At 43.8% G+C, this 22,943-nt stretch overlaps 1 protein-coding gene across 1 annotated transcript in view; it reads right to left on the bottom strand.

Moving 5' to 3' along the window:
- Positions 1–22,943, bottom strand: part of LOC116987734 (E3 ubiquitin-protein ligase rnf213-alpha-like) — a 145,335-nt gene that overhangs the window by 81,561 nt on the left and 40,831 nt on the right. The window contains exons 11-13 of the mRNA XM_033043966.1: positions 5,618–5,777; positions 3,387–3,604; positions 2,579–2,716 (exon numbers count right to left, since the gene is read on the bottom strand). Of these exons, the coding sequence (XP_032899857.1) occupies positions 2,579–2,716; positions 3,387–3,604; positions 5,618–5,777 (516 nt within the window). The remainder of the gene's footprint in view (positions 1–2,578; positions 2,717–3,386; positions 3,605–5,617; positions 5,778–22,943) is intronic.

Consider the following 22,943-nt stretch of genomic DNA (forward strand, 5'->3'; position numbering starts at 1 on the left):
GGCACAATGATTGCACCAAGTACACTCAATACTATAAATGTGGCTTAAACAAAGTATTATACATCTGCAACATGACTTCCTGACTTCCTTGTTCGAGACGTACCAGGGCCCCATCCCCGACCTCTACCTCCGCTACATCGACGATTGCATTGGTGCCACCTCCTACACCCACACACAACTCACTAACTTCATCACTTCGCCATTCCTTCTTGAACATGACTTCCTGAATTTTATACTCACTGCCCCAACCGATGAAGGCAAGTATGCTATATGTCTAAGTATTTGTGTTGCCACTTTCAAGAAACCATGGACTTTCAACCCAAGATCCCTCTGCACATCAATACTCCTCAGTCCTGCCATTCACTGTATACCTTCCTCTTGCATTTGACCTTCTAAAGTGAACACCTCACACTTGTTTGGATTAAATTCCATCTGCCATCTCACAGCTCATATATCCACAGCTATATCCTGCTGTATCCTTTGACAACCTTCCTCACTACATTTTTAACGAAGTGGTTTAAATAACAGAGAACACGTTAAATTGTGATGCATTAATGTTGAACTTTCAAAATTAGTTTGACTGCAGCATATTTTGAAAATTGGAAGACAGAGAGAGCCAAAGATGAGTTAGCATGACATTTGTTGCATCTATCTATCTATATATAAAAACTGTGTGTGTGTGTGTGTGTGTGTGTGTGTGTGTGTGTGTGTGTGTGTGTGTGTGTGTGTGTGTGTGTGTGTGTGTGTGTGTGTGTGTGTGTGTTTGTGGGTGCCAGATTTGGCCTTTGATTCCTTGGTCCGCCAAAACCACACGTTAAAACTCCCTCATTTTTTGCATTTCGCTAGAGAATCCGCTTTTACATTCACTCATACACTCCTCAAAACATTTGGACATTTTTATGTACACGTTTTAAAATAAAATCCTTCCCCCCCCCCCACTCATTTTGTCGCCTCCTGCTGCCCAGCGACCATAAGGCCTCCTGCTGCCCGGCTCTGCTCCAGAAACGCCGCCATTTTTATTCTTTCGCTGCCGATTTTCGCGGCTCTCTCACGCTGGTCAAGTCAATGATCGGCTCTTCCCCCGCTGTTTTACGTCGGGGGAACAGCCCATCTTTGGCTTGAGCCAAGAGCCGGCTCCTCAACGACCTGTCTTTCGCTGGCCATTTTCGCTGCTTTCCTCCACTCCCCCCCCCCCCACCCTCGGGCCGGCTCTCTCACGCTGTCTCAACCCAAAGATCGCCTCTTCCCCCGCTGCTTTTCGGGAAACAGCTGATCTTTGCCTTGAGCCAGCGTGACAGAGCCGGTGCCCTGGCCCACAGGCTCAATCGGCATCACGCCCGCCCCTCCCCGTACTCGGGATCTGAAGCACGTTCGGGGAACAGAGATGCGAGGCCTCACAGTCTCTGATGGGGCCGCAGCGGCCCCCGCGTCCCGCGTTTAACCAGGGCTCTGGAAGGCAGGGACAACTTCGAATCCAGCAGCTGAGCCGCTCCGTTAATGGATTCATTCCACAGTGAGTTCCGTTCGGTAACCCCCTCCCTCTCCCTAACCCCCCCCTCTACCTCCCCCCCCTCCCTCCCCTCACCCTCCCCCCCTCTACCTCCCCCCCTCTACCTCCCCCCCTCTCCCTCCCCCCCTCCCCGTACTCGGAGTCTGAAGCACGTTTGGGGACCAGACCCAACGGGTCTGCACTTGGTCTAGTATGATAATAAAACACTAGCAACATTGTAATTTAATTGGGCGGACAATATATTACAAAGGAAATTTGCATTTGATCATTTTTAGTGTGTTTTTGAAGGAGCAATAATGTATTAGGACTTGCATTTTATAAGGAAATTCATAAATTCTGCTGATGAGATAGGTGGTAACATTATCAGGGAAAGAAGACTGAGGATGTCAAAACATAGTTGGAATATATGTCTTTTTCAAGTTGGCAATCAAGTTGGTTGCCATAACGATCTCAGTTATCCACAATTTATATAAACACAAATTAATAGAATATAACATCACCAGTTTGGTGGAAACATGAGCTGTTAGGAGAGTTTCAAAGACATACAGATAGATTAAGCAAGTGCTTAAAGCTGCGGTGTAAGGAATGTGAGAAACTATGAGATTATGCACTTAGGTAAGAAAAGAAGATAAACAGACCCTATGACATGTTAAATACTGAGTAAACTAGCAAATGGTGGTGTAGGGTGGGATCTTAGTGTACTGGTTCATGCAAGGTATTGGGGTATAGAATTAATAATGCCTTTCTGAGACTGGCTGGAGATCTGGTGAGATTATATTTGGAGTAGCAAGTACAATTTGATTTTCATAGCTAAAGGAGAATTGACTTGGCTTGGACTCAGTCCAACATGGCTTCCTGACTCTTATACTCACTGCCCCAACCAAAGAGGCCAAGTATAGAATCACTAGATCCTTGGGATTGAGGAGGTGTTTCTATTTAAGATGTTCATAAAAATTATTCTAAAAAGTTGCTCCACGTACTATTATAAAAAGAGTATAACAATTTGCTAACATTAATATTATCGTATATTGTGGAACATTTTGCTCCAGCATCGCTGCTCTGCAATACCTTGTTTTTCCCTTGAGAATCGATTACATAAATTCCACTGCTGTTTATAGCTGAAGCCAATGAAAGTGATGATTGTTCTATAGACCCATGGCTTTCCTTCACAGTTTTCAGCCATTCCAAATGCCGAGCTGAATCTTGCTGAAAGTGGAAAAGGAAGTTACCTTCAAAACAAACTTGCAAACGTTGACAATTTGGACAAATTAAATTATCCACTGCAACAGTAATCACACTACTGAAGGATATTTCACATAAAATGTTCACTCTCTGCTTCCATGTTTTACTGAACATTTAAAATGCAGATTTGAAGAAAAAATGGTATTGATCCTCTACATTGTCGGTTTCTTGTCAAAAATTAATGCCAGTCATGAAGCCATAAAAAATGGTGAGAGAAAAGGAAAGACTGATGAAAGCTCTGGTTATAGTGCGTTTTGAGAAGATAAATGGTGTTTCATTTTGTATTTGACCTCCTTTCTCTAACCTTAGTTGAATCATTAAAGTATTCCAATCCACAGGTTTAACTCAAAATACTTCTCAAGCCACCATTCCTAGGTTGGTCAATGCACATCTATATCTGACAGGGTAGCTTTTAAGGCATTTAAGCGAAACATTGATATGCCCATGAATAAATTCAAGCTTAAAAACATTCTGATGGTATTTAGCACTCCTATAATTAATACGAACCGGAATATTGTTAAATAGAGCATGCAATTCTAAAAATTACATTTTGTAAAAAAACAAACCTGCTACTCAAGCCATTTGTAAACCAAATATCATGCACAATTATGCTGAAACTTAAGGTTAAATTTACCAGCTTCTTGGTAAGATCCGGGTCATTATCTAAAGCATTCCACAATTTCTGTACACAATGTATGAAGTCATCAAATCCAGCTTGTGGCTTTATTTCAAACAGCAATGATGAGTAGCCCAATACAGCATCATGAAAGCAAGCCACACGATCGATATCAAGATCATTTTCACCAGCTGAGATTGAAGCCAGGTCCACAAACACTTTCAACTCAGTTACATCTGGTAAAGAAGAAAAAGAAATAAGGCAAAAAATCTTTTGCACTGATCACCAGAGAAATCTAAGCATTGTAAAACGGAATTATTACCCCAAAAAGATTTAATTTTTTAACTACAATATATTTATCTACAGCTGAGGGACCTTAAAAATAATGAAGTTCTTAAGTTACATTTACTTTCAATCCATATTATATTATTAGAGTTTCACGTATTTACCTCATCTCTTTATGGCAGATGATAATTGGGTATAAGCTTGTACCATAGTCACAACCTCTACTTGCTCTGCCCTCTTGAAGCAATTTCTCTTAAAATACATGACAATCCTTTTCTGGTTTCTACACTCCAATGAGTTGGCAGCATTTCACTTGAGACCAAACATGTCTCACGTTTGCCACTCTCAGAATGCCTAAAAATGCACTTAACCTCTGTAGCTGCAGGGCATCTAACACTCCCCCATTTATGCTGCTGGAATCATTTTATGAAAGTGATTAGCAAGCCAGAGCCAACTCAGTTACAAATGGTGGAAACGAACAAACTGTTGGATATTTTGCAAAAATGTTATGTCAGATAGCCTTTTCGACCGATTCGAAATGTCGTCTATGATCAGAGAATCCGAACAATAAAAAAACTAAGCCATTTTGAGAAATAATTTTAGTAAAATATTATGCAATAATTTGCTGAAATGGAGACAGGGACTGGAGGGCTTTAAGAGGTTGAATTTGCTGGGCTGACTTCCCTGAGTGATGAGGCTGAGAGGTGATCTTACAGAAGTTTATAAAATCAGATGAGGCATAGATTAGGCTGATTACAATCTTTTCCCCAATGTAGGAGAGTCTAAAACTAGAAGGCATAGGTTTAAGATGTTGGGGGAGTCCAGAACCAGGGACCACAGTTTTAGAATAAGGGGTCAGCCATTTAGAACGGAGATGAGGAAACACTTTTTCTCAGAAAGTTGTGAGTCTGTGGAATTCTCTGCCTCATAGGGCGGTTGAGGTCGGTTCTCTGGATACTTTCAAGAGAGAGCTAGATAGGGCTCTTAAAGATTGTGAGTCAGGGGATATGGGGAGAAGGCTGGAACAGGGTACTGATTGTGTATGATCAGCGATGATCACATTGAATGGCGGTGCTGGCTCAAAGGGCCGAATGGCCTACTCCTGCACCTATTGTCTATTGTCTATCGTCTAAGATGAGAGGCGAAATATTTAAAGGGGACCTGAAAGGCTAGTTTTTCCACACAGGGGGTGGTGGGCAGAGCTGCCAGAGGTGGGTACAATTATAAAATCTGAAAGGCTTGGTAAGGTTTGGAGGGAAACAGGTCAAATGCAAGCAAATGGACCAGCTCAGGAGGGCATCTTAGTCAGCATGGATGGGTTGCACAAAGAACCTATTCATGCTGCTAGAGTACATTATCAGGGCATTTCTGACCTTGATCTTTTAGAAATATTTCCATTTTCTTAGCTATCTTAGCTAGATGGAGTCTTCAACCCGAAGCATAACACTCTTTCTCTTTTCATTGATACTGCTTGACCTGTGGAGTTTTTCTTGAATTTTCAGTTTTTGTTTCAGATATCTGGATTATTAGTATTGCAATTTAACTGTTGCACCACAACTGGTCCTGTTAAAGGGCCGATCAGGCGAGAAGCATATTTTAAAGGACACGAGGAAGCTATGAAACGATTAGTCGGAATCATTGAAGTTGATAGGAAAAACGGACAATGAGTCTCAAGGGGGAGAGAGGTGGGAAGCATTGGGAAAGAAGATTGCATGTAGTTTGATGGACTAGTTATGTGCATGTGAAATACTGTCTTTTCATAATTCTTCAGATGCTGCTCTTCACTGGGAATAAATAGAGAAAATTCAGAACATACATAATGGTACAAATAAAATAAATAGTCAGTTTACTTAAAAAAAAAAAATCATTCACTTAGCAAAACTCAAAACTAATTTCCAAAAACAATTTGAAATAATTAGAAAAAAAAATTAAGCAATAGATTACAATGTTTTGTGCTTATTTACCTTTCAAAGCCTCTTTGACCCATTGCAAAAACTGGCATCTTTGAGTAAGCTCTTTCAAAGCTTTCCTCCGAGGTTTTGTTATTTCCACAAGACGGTTCTTGGCTTGTATAAGGTGCTCATTTATATAGTGCAGACTTTTATCCCTATAGGATTCATTCGTCTAAGAAAAAAAGGAAAATTGCCCATCATCTAATTTTTAATTAAACAATAAATACCATGTCAAATTTGTTGATAGACAGCAAGACTAATAACAATCCAGAGCATGAAATTAGGATAGAGCAGTGTTGCTAGAAGATTAGAACGGTTGCTAGAAACAGTTGTGCAAAATGTCCAGAACTAGTCAGTCATTACTTCTATTTTTTTTGTTATATCTCAATTACAATACTAATCCCCATCAATTTCAACCATTTGTGGGAGGCGCCGGTGGTAAGTATTTTCAGCTGTAATATTTACAATGGCGATGAGGATCGGATAGAGTTTGTGAACTTAACCTTTAAATGCAGTGCAGGACTGTTTTGCAGTATGCAGTATTGTTTAACATTTTAAACTGTAAATACGAAGCTGTGTTTGCGAACTGGACATGATAGGCCGCAGATCCTTCCATGCCTGGGACTGTAGTTTAAAACAGCAGCTGTACAATTCGTACTAGAATTTGTCAAGTTATCTTTGTGTTGTGTCTACGTGGGAAGAAACAAAAAAGAATCCCGCAGCTGAGGAAGTCGACGGCAAAAGGAGGTCGCTCAACATTCTGACGGAGGAGGTTTCTGCTAGCAAACTATAGCAGAAAAATATTTTGGATTTAGTGGAAGAGGTCAAGTCTCTGAGGCTACAAAACGCCAAGAAGGAAAAACAGATCGTCTTTCTGGAGAACCGGGTGGCTGATTTGGAAAAGTACACACAGATGAACGACATCATAGTCACTGGGCTGGAGACTAAACCCCGGCCATACGCCCGGGCGGTGACAACGAGGAACGGTGGGGAACTCAGCGAGTTGGACTCAAACTCTGTGGAGCAACAGGTGACTGCTTTCCTCCAGTCTAAGGGAATTGAAGTGGGAAATAACAACATCGAGGCATGTCACCCTCTCCCTCGGAAAAACAAGTGACAAACCAGCCAAAATAATAAGGTTTGTGAACAGAAAGCATAAAACCGCATTGCTAAGGCAAGGAAAATAAGCTGAAGGGATCAGATGTTTACTTGAATGAACATCTTTGACAAAAAAAGAATGTGGACATTGCCAGAAAGGCACGCTTCCTGAGAAAGCAGAGAAAGTTTCAATCTACATGAACAGCAAACTGCAAAGTCTTCATAAAACTGAACGGAACACCTGAACAGGCTAGAATGCTGGTCATCGGAGATATGGTGGAATTGAACAAATACCAGTGAGTCCAAAAGAACAACACAACAAGGTAATGAAAAAACGAGGGACTAAATAAATACAAAATAAATAAATACAATACATCAGGGGTTGGCAACCAACGCCCCCCGGGCCGAATTCAGCCCGTAACCTGGAATTATCCAGCCCGCAGGCGGATTATTTTTCCCCATAATCATCCGGCTTGCCGAGCATGGCCGAGATCTGGCTGTACCGCATCCTGCGCAAAGCTGCCGGCACCTTCTGTGAACACGTTTAAGAAAGAACTGCAGATGCGGGAAAAATGGAATGGAAGACAAAAATGCTGGAGAAACTCAGTGGGTGAGACATGCAAGCATTGCATGAGGCTGCCTCATCCGCTGAGTTTCTCCAGCATTTTTGTCTACCTTCTGTGAACACGTGATTCGATTCCTACCATCCGGGGCGGGATGGGGGTGGGATCCATGTGTACACATGATAGATGTGGCCCGCCATCCGCTCACAGACATGTGTCCTGGGCCCTATGCAGAACAAGGTTGCCGACCCCTGCACTACACACTACCATGACAGGTTCTGAAAGAAATCATTTATCTCCATCAAGAGATAATGATGAACCACAAACAACAAGGATGACAGAATATGATAAACTGGGTTCAAAAACTTTTGAATATACTGAGCATAAATCACAAGATATGGAAAATGATTATGATCCAGGAAAAAAATGTCTTCAACAATATCAACAACAATTGCTGCTACCACACAGATCTTCTTGCGTTTGAGGCAGCAGAAGTTATGTAATGCCCTCCAGGCGCTGTAGCTAGTTCAATGTGCTGTTGTCGAGGGTCGTGAGGTCTACCCCTCCACCTGAGAGGCGGAGGACAGCGCAGTTGAAAATGACGTGCTGCGCTGTTTGCTGGTCTGCTCCACACACGCAGGCTGATGATGAACACAGCCCCCAGGAATACATGTTGATGTTGAACCAGCCGACCCCTGTACCGATCCGGTTCAGATCCGAGCCGGGTGGGGCTGTGGTGTTCGGTGCAACAGTGAATTGAAGAGGTCACGCAGTCTGTTCCCAGCTGGTTCTCCATGCTTCTAGTGTGTTGAAAGCGGAGACACAGAGGGTCGCTGCGTGACGGGAGAAGGGACGACGAGATGACAGGTGTTGAGGTCCCAGTTGCTGTGAGTCCTGGGCAAGGTGGCGTCCGATGGGGCCTTGCACACCAGCCTATGAGTGAAGTACTCTCTGCGAAGCTTGGCGGGTGCGATATCTGCGAGCACTGGCAGAAGATCCATCAGAGTAGGGCTTAGGCAGCCGGTGATGATCCGCGTGGCGTCGTTGAGAATGGCTTCTAGCTTGCTAGTATGAGCGCTACGGCACCATGCTGGGGCGGCGTACTCATGGACTCATGAACATAGATAAACAATTTAACATGAAGGTTAAGTCAGGTCATAAAATATCAATTATCCAATTCAATAGCAGAAGCCTATATGCCAACTTCCAAAACATCAAAGAATATATGTCAATTCAAGACACCATTCAATATAATAGCTAATCAGAGACTTGGAAGAGCCCTGAGAAGGATATGGGCTGAGTTGATCGGATATGACTTGAATTATATGAACAGGAAGAACAGGAGGGGGCGTGGCTTTGTACGTTGATAAAAACTTCAAATATAAGGTGGTGGAAAGCATTACAACAGCGGTTGATAGCGTGCTAGAATGTATCAGAATAGAAATCTGTATGGAAAAGAAGAAAAATGTAATTGTGAGCTGTATATATAAAGCACCAGGATCTAATATTGAAATATTTAAGAATTTTATGGAAGAAATATTTGGTAAAATACTTCAAAAGGTTATGTTCATCTGAGCGTATTTCAACGTAGATCTGTTAAATCCAAATAAACATAAAATGACAGAAGAGTCATTGTATAGCATGAGCTTATATCCAAAAATGACTAGGCCTAGCAGAATTACATCTCACTGTGCCACGCTAATGGATAATATATTCATTGTACAGTGAGTGGGTTATTAATAAATGACATCAGTGACCATTTGTCAGTTTTTGTAATCTATGACATTAACTATAAGGATAAGAATGTTGATAACCTGAAATACAAACTAGGACAGAAGAATCTATGAATGCATTTAGAAATGAATGACTATCACTAGATTGTAGAATAATATACGAGGAAGAAAGCATTGACAAAGCATATTAAATATTCTTAAAAATGTTCACAACATTGTATGCCAAAAACTGTCCAATAAAACAATACAGAAGAAAATAAATAATATATGGATATTCCATGGATTACAAAGGGATTGCAAAGGGATTGCAAAAAGAAAGATAATTTATACAGAGAATCCATAAAGTATAGAACAAATAAGGCAGATATGAAATATAAAACATATAAAAATAAGTTAACAAATATTATGAGGATATGTAATAAAGAAATATGTAAGAATGAAATCTATATTACTAAAAGTCTGATCTTGATCATTTCCTGTTGTTCTGTATATTGATTTTAGAAAAACCGCTGTCACTTGCGGCTGTGATTTTTAGCCATCTTACTCAGAGCCCCCCTCCGCTGCGTAGGACAAGAGGATTTTTCCCATCGATTAAAAATAAAAGTGTTATTAGTGTTTAAAAAATGTTGAGATTCTCTTCTGAAGGCCACGGACCTTCCGGAGGGACTATAAAACCCAGAAGTGTTGAGTGCCTCAGTCAGTCTCTGCAAGATGGGGGAGCGAGAGGGTCACGTCTCTCAGTCTGAGCTGTGAATAACAATGAACACATGTCTACTAAACTGTGAGTGGCTTTACTGACCTGTCAATGCCCTCAATGTGGTTTGAAAATATAGTTTGGAAATGCTAAAGCTGTGTTGCCTTTGGTTTGGAAATGTTAAAGCTGTGTTGCCTTTGGTTTGGAAATGCTAAAGCTGTGTTACCTTTGGTTTGGAAATGCTAAAGCTGTGTTGCCTTTGGTTTGGAAATGCTAAAGCTGTGTTGCCTTTGGTTTGGAAATGATAAAGTTGCCTTGCCTAATTAAAGTTGCCTTGCCTAATTAAAGTTGCCTTGCCTAATTAAAGTTGCCTTGCCTAATTAAAGTTGCCTTGCCCAATTAAAGTTGCCTTGCCTTCTACATAATTAAAAGTCTAATCATGACCACTTCCTGTTTGCGCTTTATATTGATTTTAGAAAAAACGCTACTACGTACGGCTGTGATTTTGGCCATCTTACTCAGTCCCCCGCCGCTATCAGGTGCCGAGGATTTTTCCCATCGATGAAAAATAAAAGAGTGTTTAGTGTTTAAAAAATGTTGAGATTCTCTCTCCTGTCAATCACGCCATTACGGCCACGCCCCTTCTGGTGGGAGGGGGAGGGACTATAAAACTCAGAAGTGTGGGCGTGGCTCAGTCTCGGTAAGATGGAGGAGGGAGACACGACTCGCTGTCTTTAGTGGCCTTGCACCCTGCTTGAAGTGGCAAGAAACTGCACTTGAATTTGGTGGCCTTGAATCCTGCTTGAAATGGAATTTCAAGGAATAGCCGTGAGTCAACTGCCAGCCCACCAGCCATGGGTGAGCTGCCAGCACAACAGGCTTAAGTGACTGAGCCGCCAGCCCAAGAATCCATTTGGCCCACAATGTCCATACTAGCCCTGTGGAAACCAGTGCCATCAGCCCACAACATCCATACTAGCGTCTAGAAAGCCCCCCCCCCCCCCCCCACCATTGGCCACCAATGTTAGAATTGGTGGAGAGGTGGAATATTGCGTTGGGGGACCAGCCTTCCCAGGTGATGCTGGGACCCAACTTAGCCTAGTATTAGATAAAAATAAAACCAATTTTAAGGTATACTAGACCAAGTGCAGACCCGTTGGGTCTGCTCCCCCAACGCAGCCATTCCCTACCCGTAGCCCCCACGGGAGACGTGGTCCTCCAACTCAAGCGGCTGAGGAATCAGCAGTGTGGCTGTTTTTAAATGGCGTCTTTGAGGAGAGATGCGGGCGCCAGCAGCGGCCAGCAGGAGGCGACAAAATTAGTGAGTGGTGGGGGGGAGAAGGATTTTATTAAAAATGTGTAAATAAACACGATGAAATTTAATGAGGAGTGGATACTTGGAATGAAAAGTGAAATCTCTACCGAAATGGAAAAAATCAGGGCGCTTGTGGGTCGGGTGTTGGCGTAGCAACGAATCAAAGGCTGGCAGCCACAAGTCAGAAACACACACAGCCACACAGCCAGACACACACAGAGTTTTAAATATAGATAGATAGATGGATGGAGTATGTTAAACAGAATCAAGTTACCCTCACTATTTCATCGATAATGATAAGACCATAAATAAAATGGATGATGTGGTTAGTAGTTTCAACAATTTTTTTGTAAGTGTGGAACCAATATTGGCAGAAAAATTCAATGATCCAGAGACACCCAAAGAGGGGATTGATGATGATTATGGAGAAAAAAATCCAAGCTCTTTTATTTTAGACCAGTAGAAGTAAACAAAATCATGAATATCTATATTACTAAAAGTCTGATCTTGACCACTTCCTGTTGTTCTGTATATTGATTTTGGAATAAAACGCTGCCACTTATGGCTGTGATTTTTGGCCATCTTACTCAGTGTCCCCCTCCGCTGTGCAGGACAAGAGGATTTTTCCCATCGATGAAAAATAAAAGAGTTATTAGTGTTTAAAAAATGTTGAGATTCTCACTCCTGAAGGCCACGCTCCTTCCGGAGGGACTATAAAACCCGGAAGTGTTGAGTGCCTCAGTCAGTCTCTGCAAGATGGGGGAGCGAGAGGGTCATGTCTCTCAGTCTGAGCTGTGAATAACACTGAACACATGCCTACTAAACTGTGAGTGTGGTTTTACTGACCTTGAGTGCCCTTAATGTGGTTTGAAAATGAAAATGTGGTTGGTTTGAAATAAAGCACAGCAAATGGTTGGTGGTGGTTGGTTTGAAATAAAACAAATGATTAAAAGTCTAAACTTGACAACTTCCTGTTTGCACTGTACATTGATTTTAGATAAAACGCTACCACTTACGGCTGTTATTTTTGGCCATCTTACTCAGTCGCCCTCCGCTCATCAGGTGCAGAGGAGTCTTCTCATCAATAAAAAATAAAAGTGTCATTAGTGTTTAAAAAATTGTGAGAATCTCTCTCCTGTCAATCACGCCATGAAGGCCACGCCTCTTCTGGTGGGAGGGGGGAGGGATTATAAAACCCGGAAGTGTGGGTGTGGATCAGTCTCTGCAAGATGGGGGAGGGAGAGGTCACGACTCTGTCTGAGCATTTGAAAGTGGTGGCCTTGCAACCTGCATGAAATTATATGAAACTGCATTTGAAGTTGGTGGCCTTGCACCCTGCATGAAGTTGCATGAAACTGCACTTGAATTTTGTGGCCTTACACCCTGCTTGAAGTGGTAGGAGACAGCACTTGAATTTGGTGACCTTGCACCCTGCTTGAAATGGCATGAAACTGCACTTGAATTTGGTGGCCTTACACCCTGCTTGAAGTGGTAGGAAACTGCACTTGAATTTGGTGGCCTTGCACCCTGCTTGAAGTGATATGAAACGGCAATTGAATTTGGTGGCCTTGGACCCTGCTTGAAATGGTATGAAACTGCACTTCAATTTGGTTGTCTTGCACCCTGCTTGAAGTGGTATGAAACTGCACTTGAATTTGGTGGCCTTGCACCCTCCTTGAAATGGCATGAAACTGCACTTCAATTTGGTGGCCTTGCACCCTGCTTGAAGTGGTAGGAAACTGCACCTGAATTTGGTGGCCTTGCACCCTTATTGAAGTGGTATGAAACTGCAATTGAATTTGGGGCCTTGCACCCTGCTTGAAATGGTAGGAAACTGCATTTGAATTTGGTGGCCTTGCACCCTACTTGAAATGGAATTTCAAAGCATAGCCGTGAGTCAACTGCTAGCCAACAATCCATTTGGCCCACAATGTCCATACTAGGCCTCTGGAAACCAGTCCCTTAAGCCCACAATACTCATACTAGTGCTCCAGAAAGCCCCCCCCCCCCCTCCCCACCCACTGGCCACCAATATTGGAATTGGTGGACAGGTGGAATATTGCGTTGGGGGACCAGCCTTCCCGTGTGAACATGGGACCCAACACTAATAACTCTTTTTCTTTGATAGGAAAAATCCTCAGCACCTGATGAGCGGAGGGGGACTCTGAGTGAGATGGCCAAATATCACAGCCATACGTGGTAGCGTTTTTTTCTAAAATCAATATAAAGCGCAAATAGGAAGTGGTCAAGATTAGACTTTTAATTATATAGAAGGCAAGGCAACTTTAATTAGGCAAGGCAACTTTAATTAGGCAAGGTAACTTTAATTAGGCAAGGCAATTTTAATTAGGCAAGGCAACTTTAATTAGGCAACACAGCTTTAGCATTTCCAAACCAAAGGCAACACAGCTTTAGCATTTCCAAACCAAAGGCAACACAGCTTTAGCATTTCCAAACCAAAGGCAACACAGCTTTAGCATTTCCTTGGATGAACTTTGAGATCCGCATTCTTCTGAATTCCAGACACAGGGCATTCACTTCCAATGATACAGTGGCCTACATGAAGTCCAGATACGACCTTGGTAAGGCCATCAAAAAGGCCAAAAGGGACTTCTGCTCCGAACTGGAGGATGAGACAGATGTTCGGCAGCTGTGGCGGGGCCTGAATGCAATCACCTCCTACAAGGCGAAACCAGGAGGCACCTCGAATGTCGGCGAAACATCACTCCCTGACGAGCTCAATGCGTTTTACGCACGCTTTGATAGGGAGAATACTGATGTGCCTTCCCGATCCCCCATTCGCTGTGATGGCATTTCAGTCTCAGTCACAGAGGCCGACGTCAGGAAATCCTTCAGAGGGGTGAACCCCCGAAAAGCACCTGGACCTTGCTCTAAAAACCTGTGCAGCCCAACTGGCTGGAGATTTTACGGACATTTTCAACCTCTCACTTCTGAGGTCTGAGGTCCCCACCTGCTGTAAAAGGGCATCAATTATACCAGTGCCCAAGAAGAGTAAGGTGACGTGCCTCAATGACTATCGACCAGTGGCACTAATGCCGGTGGTGATGAAGTGCTTTAAGAGGTTGATCATGAAGCAAATCAACTCCTACCTTGACAAAAACCTGGACCCACTGCAGTTCGCTTACCGCCACAACAGATCAACGGTGGATGCGATCTTGCTGGCCCTCCACTACGCTCTGGACCACTTGGACAACAAAAACTCATATGTCAGGCTGTTATTCATCGATTACAGTTCGGCATTTAACACAATCATCCCCTCCAAGCTGGTTACCAAACTCGCAGAACTGGGTCTCTGCGCATCCCTCGGCAATTGGATCCTCGACTTCCTCACTCATAGACCACAGTCCATTCGTATTGGTGGAAATGTGTCAGCCTCGATAACAATCAGCACGGGAGCACCTCAAGGCTGCGTGCTCAGCCCCCTGCTGTACTCACTCTATACCCATGACTGCGTAGCCAATTACAGTGCGAACTCCATCATCAGGTTCGCTGACGACACCACTGTTGGGGGGCGTATTACTGATGGGGATGAGTCAGAGTATAGAAGAGAGATCGAGCAACTGCCCATATGGTGCCAGCGCAATAACCTGGCCCTCAACACCAGCAAAACCAAGGAACTGATTGTGGACTTTGGAAGGAGTAGGAGGGGGACCCACAGCCCCATTCATATCAACGGGTCGATGGTTGAAAGGGTCAAGAGCTTCAAATTCCTGGGCGTGCACATCTCTGAAGATCTTTCCTGGTCCGAGAACACTAATGCAATTATCAAGAAAGCTCATCAGCGCCTCTACTTCCCGAGAAGATTACGGAGAGTCGGTTTGTCAAGGAAGACTCTCTCTAACTTCTACAGGTGCACAGTAGAGAGCATGCTGACCGGTTGCATCATGGCTTGGTTCGGCAATTTGAGCGCCCTGGAGAGGAAAAGACTACAAAAAGTAGTAAACACTGCCCAGTCCATCATCAGCTCTGACCTTCCTTCCATCGAGGGGATTTATCGCAGTCGCTGCCTCAAAAAGGCTGGCAGTATCATCAAAGACCCACACCATCCTGGCCACACACAGGTAGAAGGTACAGGAGCCTGAAGACTGCAACAACCAGGTTCAGGAATAGCTACTTCCCCACAGCCATCAGGCTATTTAACCTGGCTCGGACAAACTCTGATTATTAATAACCCATTTTCTGTTATTTGCACTTTATCAGTTTATTTATTCATGTGTGTATATATTTATATCATGGTATATGGACACACTTATCTGTTTTGTAGTAAATGCCTACTCTTGACAATAAACACACTTGAACTTGAACTTGAACCAAAGGCAACACAGCTTTAGCATTTCCAAACCAAAGGCAACACAGCTTTAGCATTTCCAAACTATATTTTTAAACCACATTAAGGGCACTGACAGGTCAGTAAAACCACTCACAGTTTAGTTAACATGTGTTCAGTGTTATTCACAGCTCAGACTGAGAGACGTGACCCTCTCGCTCCCCCATCTTGCAGAGACTGACTGAGGCACTCAACACTTCCGGGTTTTATAGTCCCTCCGGAAGGGGCGTGGCTTTCAGAAGAGAGAATCTCAACATTTTTTAAACACTTTAAAACTCTTGTATTTTAAATCGAAGGGAAAATTCTCTTGTCCTGCGCAGCGGAGGGGTACTCTGAGTAAGATGGCCAAAAATCAAAGCCGTAAGTGGCAGCGTTTTTTCTAAAATCAATATACAGAACAACAGGAAGTGGTCAAGATCAGACTTTTAGTAATATAGATGTGTGTGTGTAGATGATAAAGTTTGTGAATTAATTGATGAGTAGCGGAGAAGGGGTAGGAATAAATAAGTGTATACTTCCTCCTTCTCCTTTTCGAAGATGTAAGATTTAATTTGTGAGAGTTTATGAGAAGTTTATGAGAAGTTATTTAATGAGTTGTGTATAGGTTTATTGTTCATTTAATTTTATTCATATTTTGCTCTAACTTTTTTTGTTTTACATGTTCAAAATAAAATATATACTACTACCAGTACTATTCTTTCTTACTTCAGACAACATCAATATAATTTCTTATAGAACACAGGCATATTGCTATTTTACTTGTTGCTGAAACTAACAAAAAAATGCATGTTAATCATAGATTCTATTGCAATATCAAACAATAATAGAATACAAATCCCCCTTCTGTTAAATGATAGTAGATTACTTCTCTTCTCCCCACCTCCTAACTTCTTTCTCTAAAATGCAGAAACCAACCCTTTTGGTAGTAGATGCAGCAGGGCTCGAAATTAACGGTTGCCCGGGTGCCATTGACCACCTAAAGTGCCACCGGGCAACCTAAACGGCGAGTCATTTTTCCCGGCTTGGCACTGCAGACACTGGTTTATACCAAAGATAGACACAAAAAACTGGAGTAACTCACGGGTCAGGCAGCATCTCTGGAGAAAAGGAACGTGACGTTTCGTGTCGGCAGCGGCTGTATTGCGGGGCAAAGATATTAGGTGCGTGGTGACGAAGGGTCGGAGCGAATGACGGGCTCCGAACAGCGGCAGCAGCAGCCGCGACAGCGGCTCCATATCCTCCAGCACCCCTCCCGCCCTGATAGCGGCCGCTGCTTGCCACTCTGCCAACGGCGCTTTCAAAACAAACCCTCCCGCACGCCGAGGCCGGGAGGATGGAAGGAAGGGGAGGCCTCCTTCTGCCGTCTGAAGCAGCTGCACCGCTCGGCCCCCCACCTTGCTATTGGCTGGCGGAGGAGGGGAGGCGGTGGCGAGAAGATCCCAACCGCCTCCCCCTTTGGCGGCGGCACTTGGCGGTGGACAGGGACGGCTAAGGCAGCGGGGCGATGATGCCGTCCCTGTCTGAGGAGCGCTGACCTTCCTTCCTCCCCACCTCCCCTCTCTCTCTCTCTCTCTTGTACGCCCCCCATCACACACAACCCCCCCCCCCCCATCCTGGGACCCCTCTCCATCCCGCACTGATCCCCATTCCGCCTCTATTCAGTCCTCACTGACATCCCCTGTGCTTCCCTCCCCATCTACCCCCCCCCCCCATCTATTCATCCTGCACTGATCACCCTATCCACCTCGCATTGATTCTCCTGCCACCCACCCATCCATCCTACACTGGTCCCCCAATTCATCCTGTACTTACCCCCCTTCCCATCCATCCTGCACTTCTCCATTCATCCTGTACTGAACCCCCCATTCATCCTGTACTGATCCCATCATTGATCCTGTACTGATCTCCCATTCATCTTTTCCTGATCCCCCATTCATCTTTTCTGATCCACCCATTCATCCTGTACTGACTATCCCATTCATCCTGTACTACCCCCCCATTCATCCTGTACTGATCCCCTCATTCATCCTGTAGTGATCCCCCATTCATCCTGTACAGACCCTCCGATCCACATTATTCACTCCCCCCCCCCATTCATCCTGTACTGATCCCCCCCTCCCCTTCATCCTCCGCTGACCCCCCCCCATCCATCCTGTACTGATCCCCCCATTCAAGAAGAATGGGGGGAACAGTCTGAAGAAGAGGGTCTCGACCCGAAACGTTGCCTATTTCCTTCTCTCCATAGATGCTGCCTCACCCGCTGAGTTTCTCCAGCATTTTTGTCTACCCCTATTCATCCTGTACTGACCCCCCATTCATCCCGTACTGATCCCCCATTCAACACCACTGACATCCCCCGTGCTCTCCACTCACAATTTTACATACTCCAACCAACACGTACTAATTCACCTGCCTCAATCCAACCATTCCACTCCGATTGCCTTCTCAACCCCCCCCCCCCCCCCCCCCCCCGCGCCCCACATCTATCCACCTGCACTGATTCACACACGCCTCCCTCACTGACCCTATTGTGCTGGTAATGTCTTCAGAGCGAACATTGACTATGTTTGATAACGGAATGCAATCAAATGTGTTTTAATTCCCAATGTTATTATTTGTTTTAGTTCATAAAGATGGATTCATTAAATTGTGAACACGTGAAACATTAAAACCGCAGTGTTCGATTGTCACTGCTACCGTTGACACTTTATTACAGAATTAATTTAAAACGGCAAATCAATGCTCTTAATATGGAGTATCAGTACTGTAGTCATTTAATAAGCAACATTCACATCTATATGTTGGATTTATCCAGGTTTTACTTCTACAGTCGAACATATACATCACAAACTTGGTCAGGAGATATTTCAGTTGAAATTTGAACATTAATTCTGAAGTGGGAATGATGGAAACAGCGTTTATCAATTTTATTTTAAATCTGGTGCGTTCAAACTGGGTATCTTTATTGCTGTTCACAGCACATACATCTAATCTGAATATCCGGTAATGTGGCGTTTTGACACCTTTAAACATATTACCAAAAGAACATTTGCTGCAGTTATGTCCTTTGGCCATCTCTTGTCAGTTAGTGTAATGTTTAACCTGTCAGATGGGCATAGTCGCTTTTAACAACTATTATCATAGAATGCCTTTAGAAATTTCCTTGTAACCTGTATATTTTGTTATGGATAAATTATGTGGGAAGCGAGAGTGTTTCTGTACCAATAGCAATAACGACCCATGCTATGGCCATGTCATGGTAATTTTCAGTCCTTCACAGAAAACATGCTTGCATCAATCTGTAGTGTGCATGGTTAAGCATATATGTTACCATGGTCCAGGATTTATTGACACAGGTTGATCATACGCTGAATAATCCAACCACATTTTTGTTTGGAAGTGGAAAGAACTAATAGAAATTGCATTAATTGTAATGTGTAAAAAGAGTTGAGATACTGTGTTATAATTTTCCTGCATGCCATTGTGGTATATTGGTCTTGATTGGTGAATATGTTTAGTTTGTGACTTTATATGAAGCAGAAATATGTGAATGCTTTATTGAGCATAATTCCGACTGGTAACTACGCACTTCGTCCGAGCACATTATCGCACGCGTCATGCAAACCGTCTTAAATGACCACCTAAACTGTCATTTGGCAACCTAAAAAGCTGCCAAGGTTGCCCGGCTGGCAACAGGGAAAACAAGTTAAGTGAGAGCCCTGTGCAATGCATAGGCATACTTGATGGTGTTGCCACAGAAGTCTAGGGTGTTAACACTCTGTAACCGGAGACATGTTGACGATATTTGGGGAGTACATTCCTGAAGTATGTTTGAGTGAAGTCACCAGAAATTATGAACAGGGCATCAGGGTTTGCTGCTACAAGAGAACTGCTTTTATCCACAACTTCCAACATCTGCAGTTTATTTCAGATGTTCAAAATACCTGCTTTTCCAAGTTTTGTTGGGCTACAATCAAATTATCAATTACTTGGAAGCATCACAGCTAAGCCATACATGAATACAAGGATTTGAAGTAGGAACATTGGTGACATTTTCCAAAAACAAACCTTATTCATAAAAGTAAAAGATATATAATCTTTCACAGCATAATTCCAATTACTTACATGATTTCATTTATCATGAAGCCAATTTTTATTTTACATTGATTCCATAAATGATGAGATAATACGATTGTAGCCTCTTGATTTGCAGTGGCACGAGGATCTTAAAAATCTGCCTCTCAGAGTATTTGTGGTAGCCATACCAACTTTCAATTAATCCCTTAATGCACATTCTTAGAACTTGGAGTGTATAGATCTACATTTGGCAATTGGCAGCTCCTTACACTTGAAGACTAAGTGGGTTTCAGCCAGAGTAAAGTGCACTTTTCCTGAGGTTATAATCTTCTCCCTGCAGAATACCTGTCTCAGCATGCATCTTCTTGGTTCTTGGTTTCTTGGTCCTCCAAAATATTCAAAATGGAATTTAAACTGGAGGTGGTGGGGGGAGGACTTAAGCCAGAAAGTGTTTTTGGGAAGAAAGAGCTAGCTTAAATTTAGCGGCATCTGTTTGGGTAACTATAGGCGGGTTTAGATTATTCCATGCTTTAATTGTGCGGGGGAAGAACGAATTGCTGTACACATCTGTCTTGGTAGCTGGAATCACAAATTGGATCGAATGCCCTTGTCTGTTCCAAATTGGTTTGGGTTTGGTGTAGGTCTTGTAATCTATGTCGAGCTGACCATTTAACATTTTGTAAAAACAGGTCAAACAGTGAGCTTCACGACTGTCTTGGAGAGGGTTCCACCCCAGAGAATTCAGAAGTTTGGTAACATTCGCTTCTCTCTCATAGGTATTAGTAACAAATCGAGCTGCCTGTCTTTGGATATGTTCGATGGATGAAATGTTTTTATTTGTGTATGGGTCCCATACTGCAACTACGTAGTCCAAATGAGGTCTAACGAGGGTGAAGTGTAGCTTCTCCTTGCCAGAAGTTGAACAATGATGAAAGTTGCGCCTCAGAAAATTTAGGACACCTGTTGCTTTCACCGTTGCATGATGAGTCTGACCATTCCAACACAGATCATTCTGCAATTTGATGCCAAGATACTTGGTTTGTTTGGATTCTTCAAGGGTGGCATCAAGTATATTGTAAGATGTTTCGCCTGGATTCCTCTTTCTGGTGACACGCATAGTTTCACATTTGGAAGGGTTGAACTGCATGGCCCATTGTTGTGACCACTCAACCATAGTATCGAGATCCTTTTGGAGAGTATCTTCATCATCAGCTGACTTAATTGGACGGTAGAGCAAACAATCATCAGCGAATAGTCTGGTCGTGCTTGCGACTTTTTCATGGATGTCATTTATGTAAAGCAAGAACAGATATGGCCCAAGTACTGTGCCCTGAGGTGTACCACTCAACACTGGATGCCAATTGGAGCTCTTTACGTTCACACACACACGCTGAAGATGTTTTGTCAGGAAACTGGAAATCCATCGTTTCATGTTGGAACGAATACCATAGAAGTCAAGCTTCCGAAGCAGTCTCTGATGTGGGATGACATCAAATGCTTTAGAAAAGTCCAGCACTACTAAATCCGTGATGACGTTACCATCAAGGTGCTTGGCCAGGTCATTTGTCGTCAGGATAAGCTGAGACTCACATGATCTATGCCTCCTAAATGCATGTTGGTTGTCAGCAAGAATGTTATGTTTGCTCATGTGTCACATCAGATTACTATCATTTAAATGCTCCAGCAATTTGCAGCAAGTACTTGTTAATGAACCAGGACGATAATTCGCTGGGTTGGTGGTTGAACCCTTCTTAAAGAGAGGAGTGATGTTAGCCTTCCTCCAATCCAGCGGAACATCACCTGAGTCAAGTGATTATTGGAAAATGAACTGCAAAACTGGAGCCAGTTCTTCGGCCGCGATCTTGAGGGCTTGATTCTGTATCTGATCTGGTCCAATTGCTTTTGTGGTATTGATGTTGAGCAATAACTTCTTGACACCTTCAGCCTCAATTTTAATAGCAGGCATATCAGCATACGGGCTGGGTGGTAGATCTGGAAATGATGAAGGCTCCATATCTTCCCGGGTGAAAACGTGTTGAAACTGGTTTGCAATTGCTTTCGCCTGGTCCTCAGTGATCAGACAGTTGTTCACTTTAAGCATCTGGACACCAGTGTTGTCTGTCCATCTGGATTTCACATATCTCCAAAAAGCCTTGGGTTATCTCCCCCAAGAATAGAAGAAACATGCTGTCTATGAGCACTCCCCTGTTGAAGTCCTGCCTCCCCGTTCTCTGCCCCTACCTCACTAATCTCTTCAACTCCTCATTGTCCCAAGGAATTGTCCCCTCTGCTTTCAAAACTGCTGCTGTTACACCAATCTTAAAGAAACCTGGTCTTGATCCCTCCTCTCTCATTAACTACCGCCCAATCTCAAACCTCCCCTTTCTTTCAAAAACCCTGGAGCGTATCGTTGCGTCGCAACTTCATTCCCACCTCCTTGCGTATAACCTACTTGAACACCTCCAATCTGGCTTTCGCCCCCTCCATAGCACAGAAACTGCTCTCCTCAAAGTCCTCAACGACCTCCTCACCTCTGCTGACACTGGTTCCCTCAACATCCTCATCCTCCTCGACCTGAGCGCAGCCTTCGATACAGTGAACCATAACATCCTGCTCACCAGACTCAAAGACCTCGGCATTGAAGGCTCTGCACTCAGCTGGCTCCGTTCCTACCTTTCCAACAGATCCCACTTCATCTCTCTCCACAACCACACCTCTGCTACAGCCGCAGTCACTCAAGGCGTTCCCCAAGGCTCCGTACTCGGCCCCCTCCTCTTCATCATCTACATCCTCCCCCTTGGTCAGATACTCCGCCACTTCAATCTGGACTTCCACTGTTACGCTGATGACACCCAGATTTACCTTGGCACCAAATCCCCCCACAACCCCCCCCCTCTCCCATATCAACTCCTGTTTGTCAGCTATAAAAACCTGGATGCAACAAAATTTCCTCAAACTCAACAGCGATAAGACAGAATTCCTCCTCATAGGCTCCAAAGCCACACTCAGCAAAATCAATAACCCCACTCTCACCATCGACGGCACCACTGTCTCCCCATCTCCCCAGGCCCGCAACCTTGGCGTGATCTTTGATTCCACCCTCTCCCTTGAGCCTCACATCCGCCATGTCATTAAAACCTCCTTCTTTCATCTCCGCAACATCGCCAAACTCAGACCCTCTCTCACACCGCCCGCTGCTGAAAGACTCATCCATGCCTTCATCTCCTCCTGACTGGACTATTGCAACTCACTTCTCCTTGGCATCAGCTCCACCTACATCAACCGACTCCAACTGGTCCAGAACGCAGCCGCCCGACTCATCACCCACATCAAATCCTGGCATCACATCACTCCAGTCCTCAAAAAACTTCACTGGCTTCCCATCTCCCACCGGATCACCTACAAAATCCTGGTCCTCACCTACAAAGCCCTCCACCATCTGGCCCCCCCATATCTCACTGACCTCCTCTCCCCCTACCAACCCTCACGGTCCCTCAGATCCACATCAGC

Source organism: Amblyraja radiata, chromosome 26 (assembly GCF_010909765.2).
Source record: "Amblyraja radiata isolate CabotCenter1 chromosome 26, sAmbRad1.1.pri, whole genome shotgun sequence".
In the NCBI taxonomy this organism is placed as follows: domain Eukaryota; kingdom Metazoa; phylum Chordata; class Chondrichthyes; order Rajiformes; family Rajidae; genus Amblyraja; species Amblyraja radiata.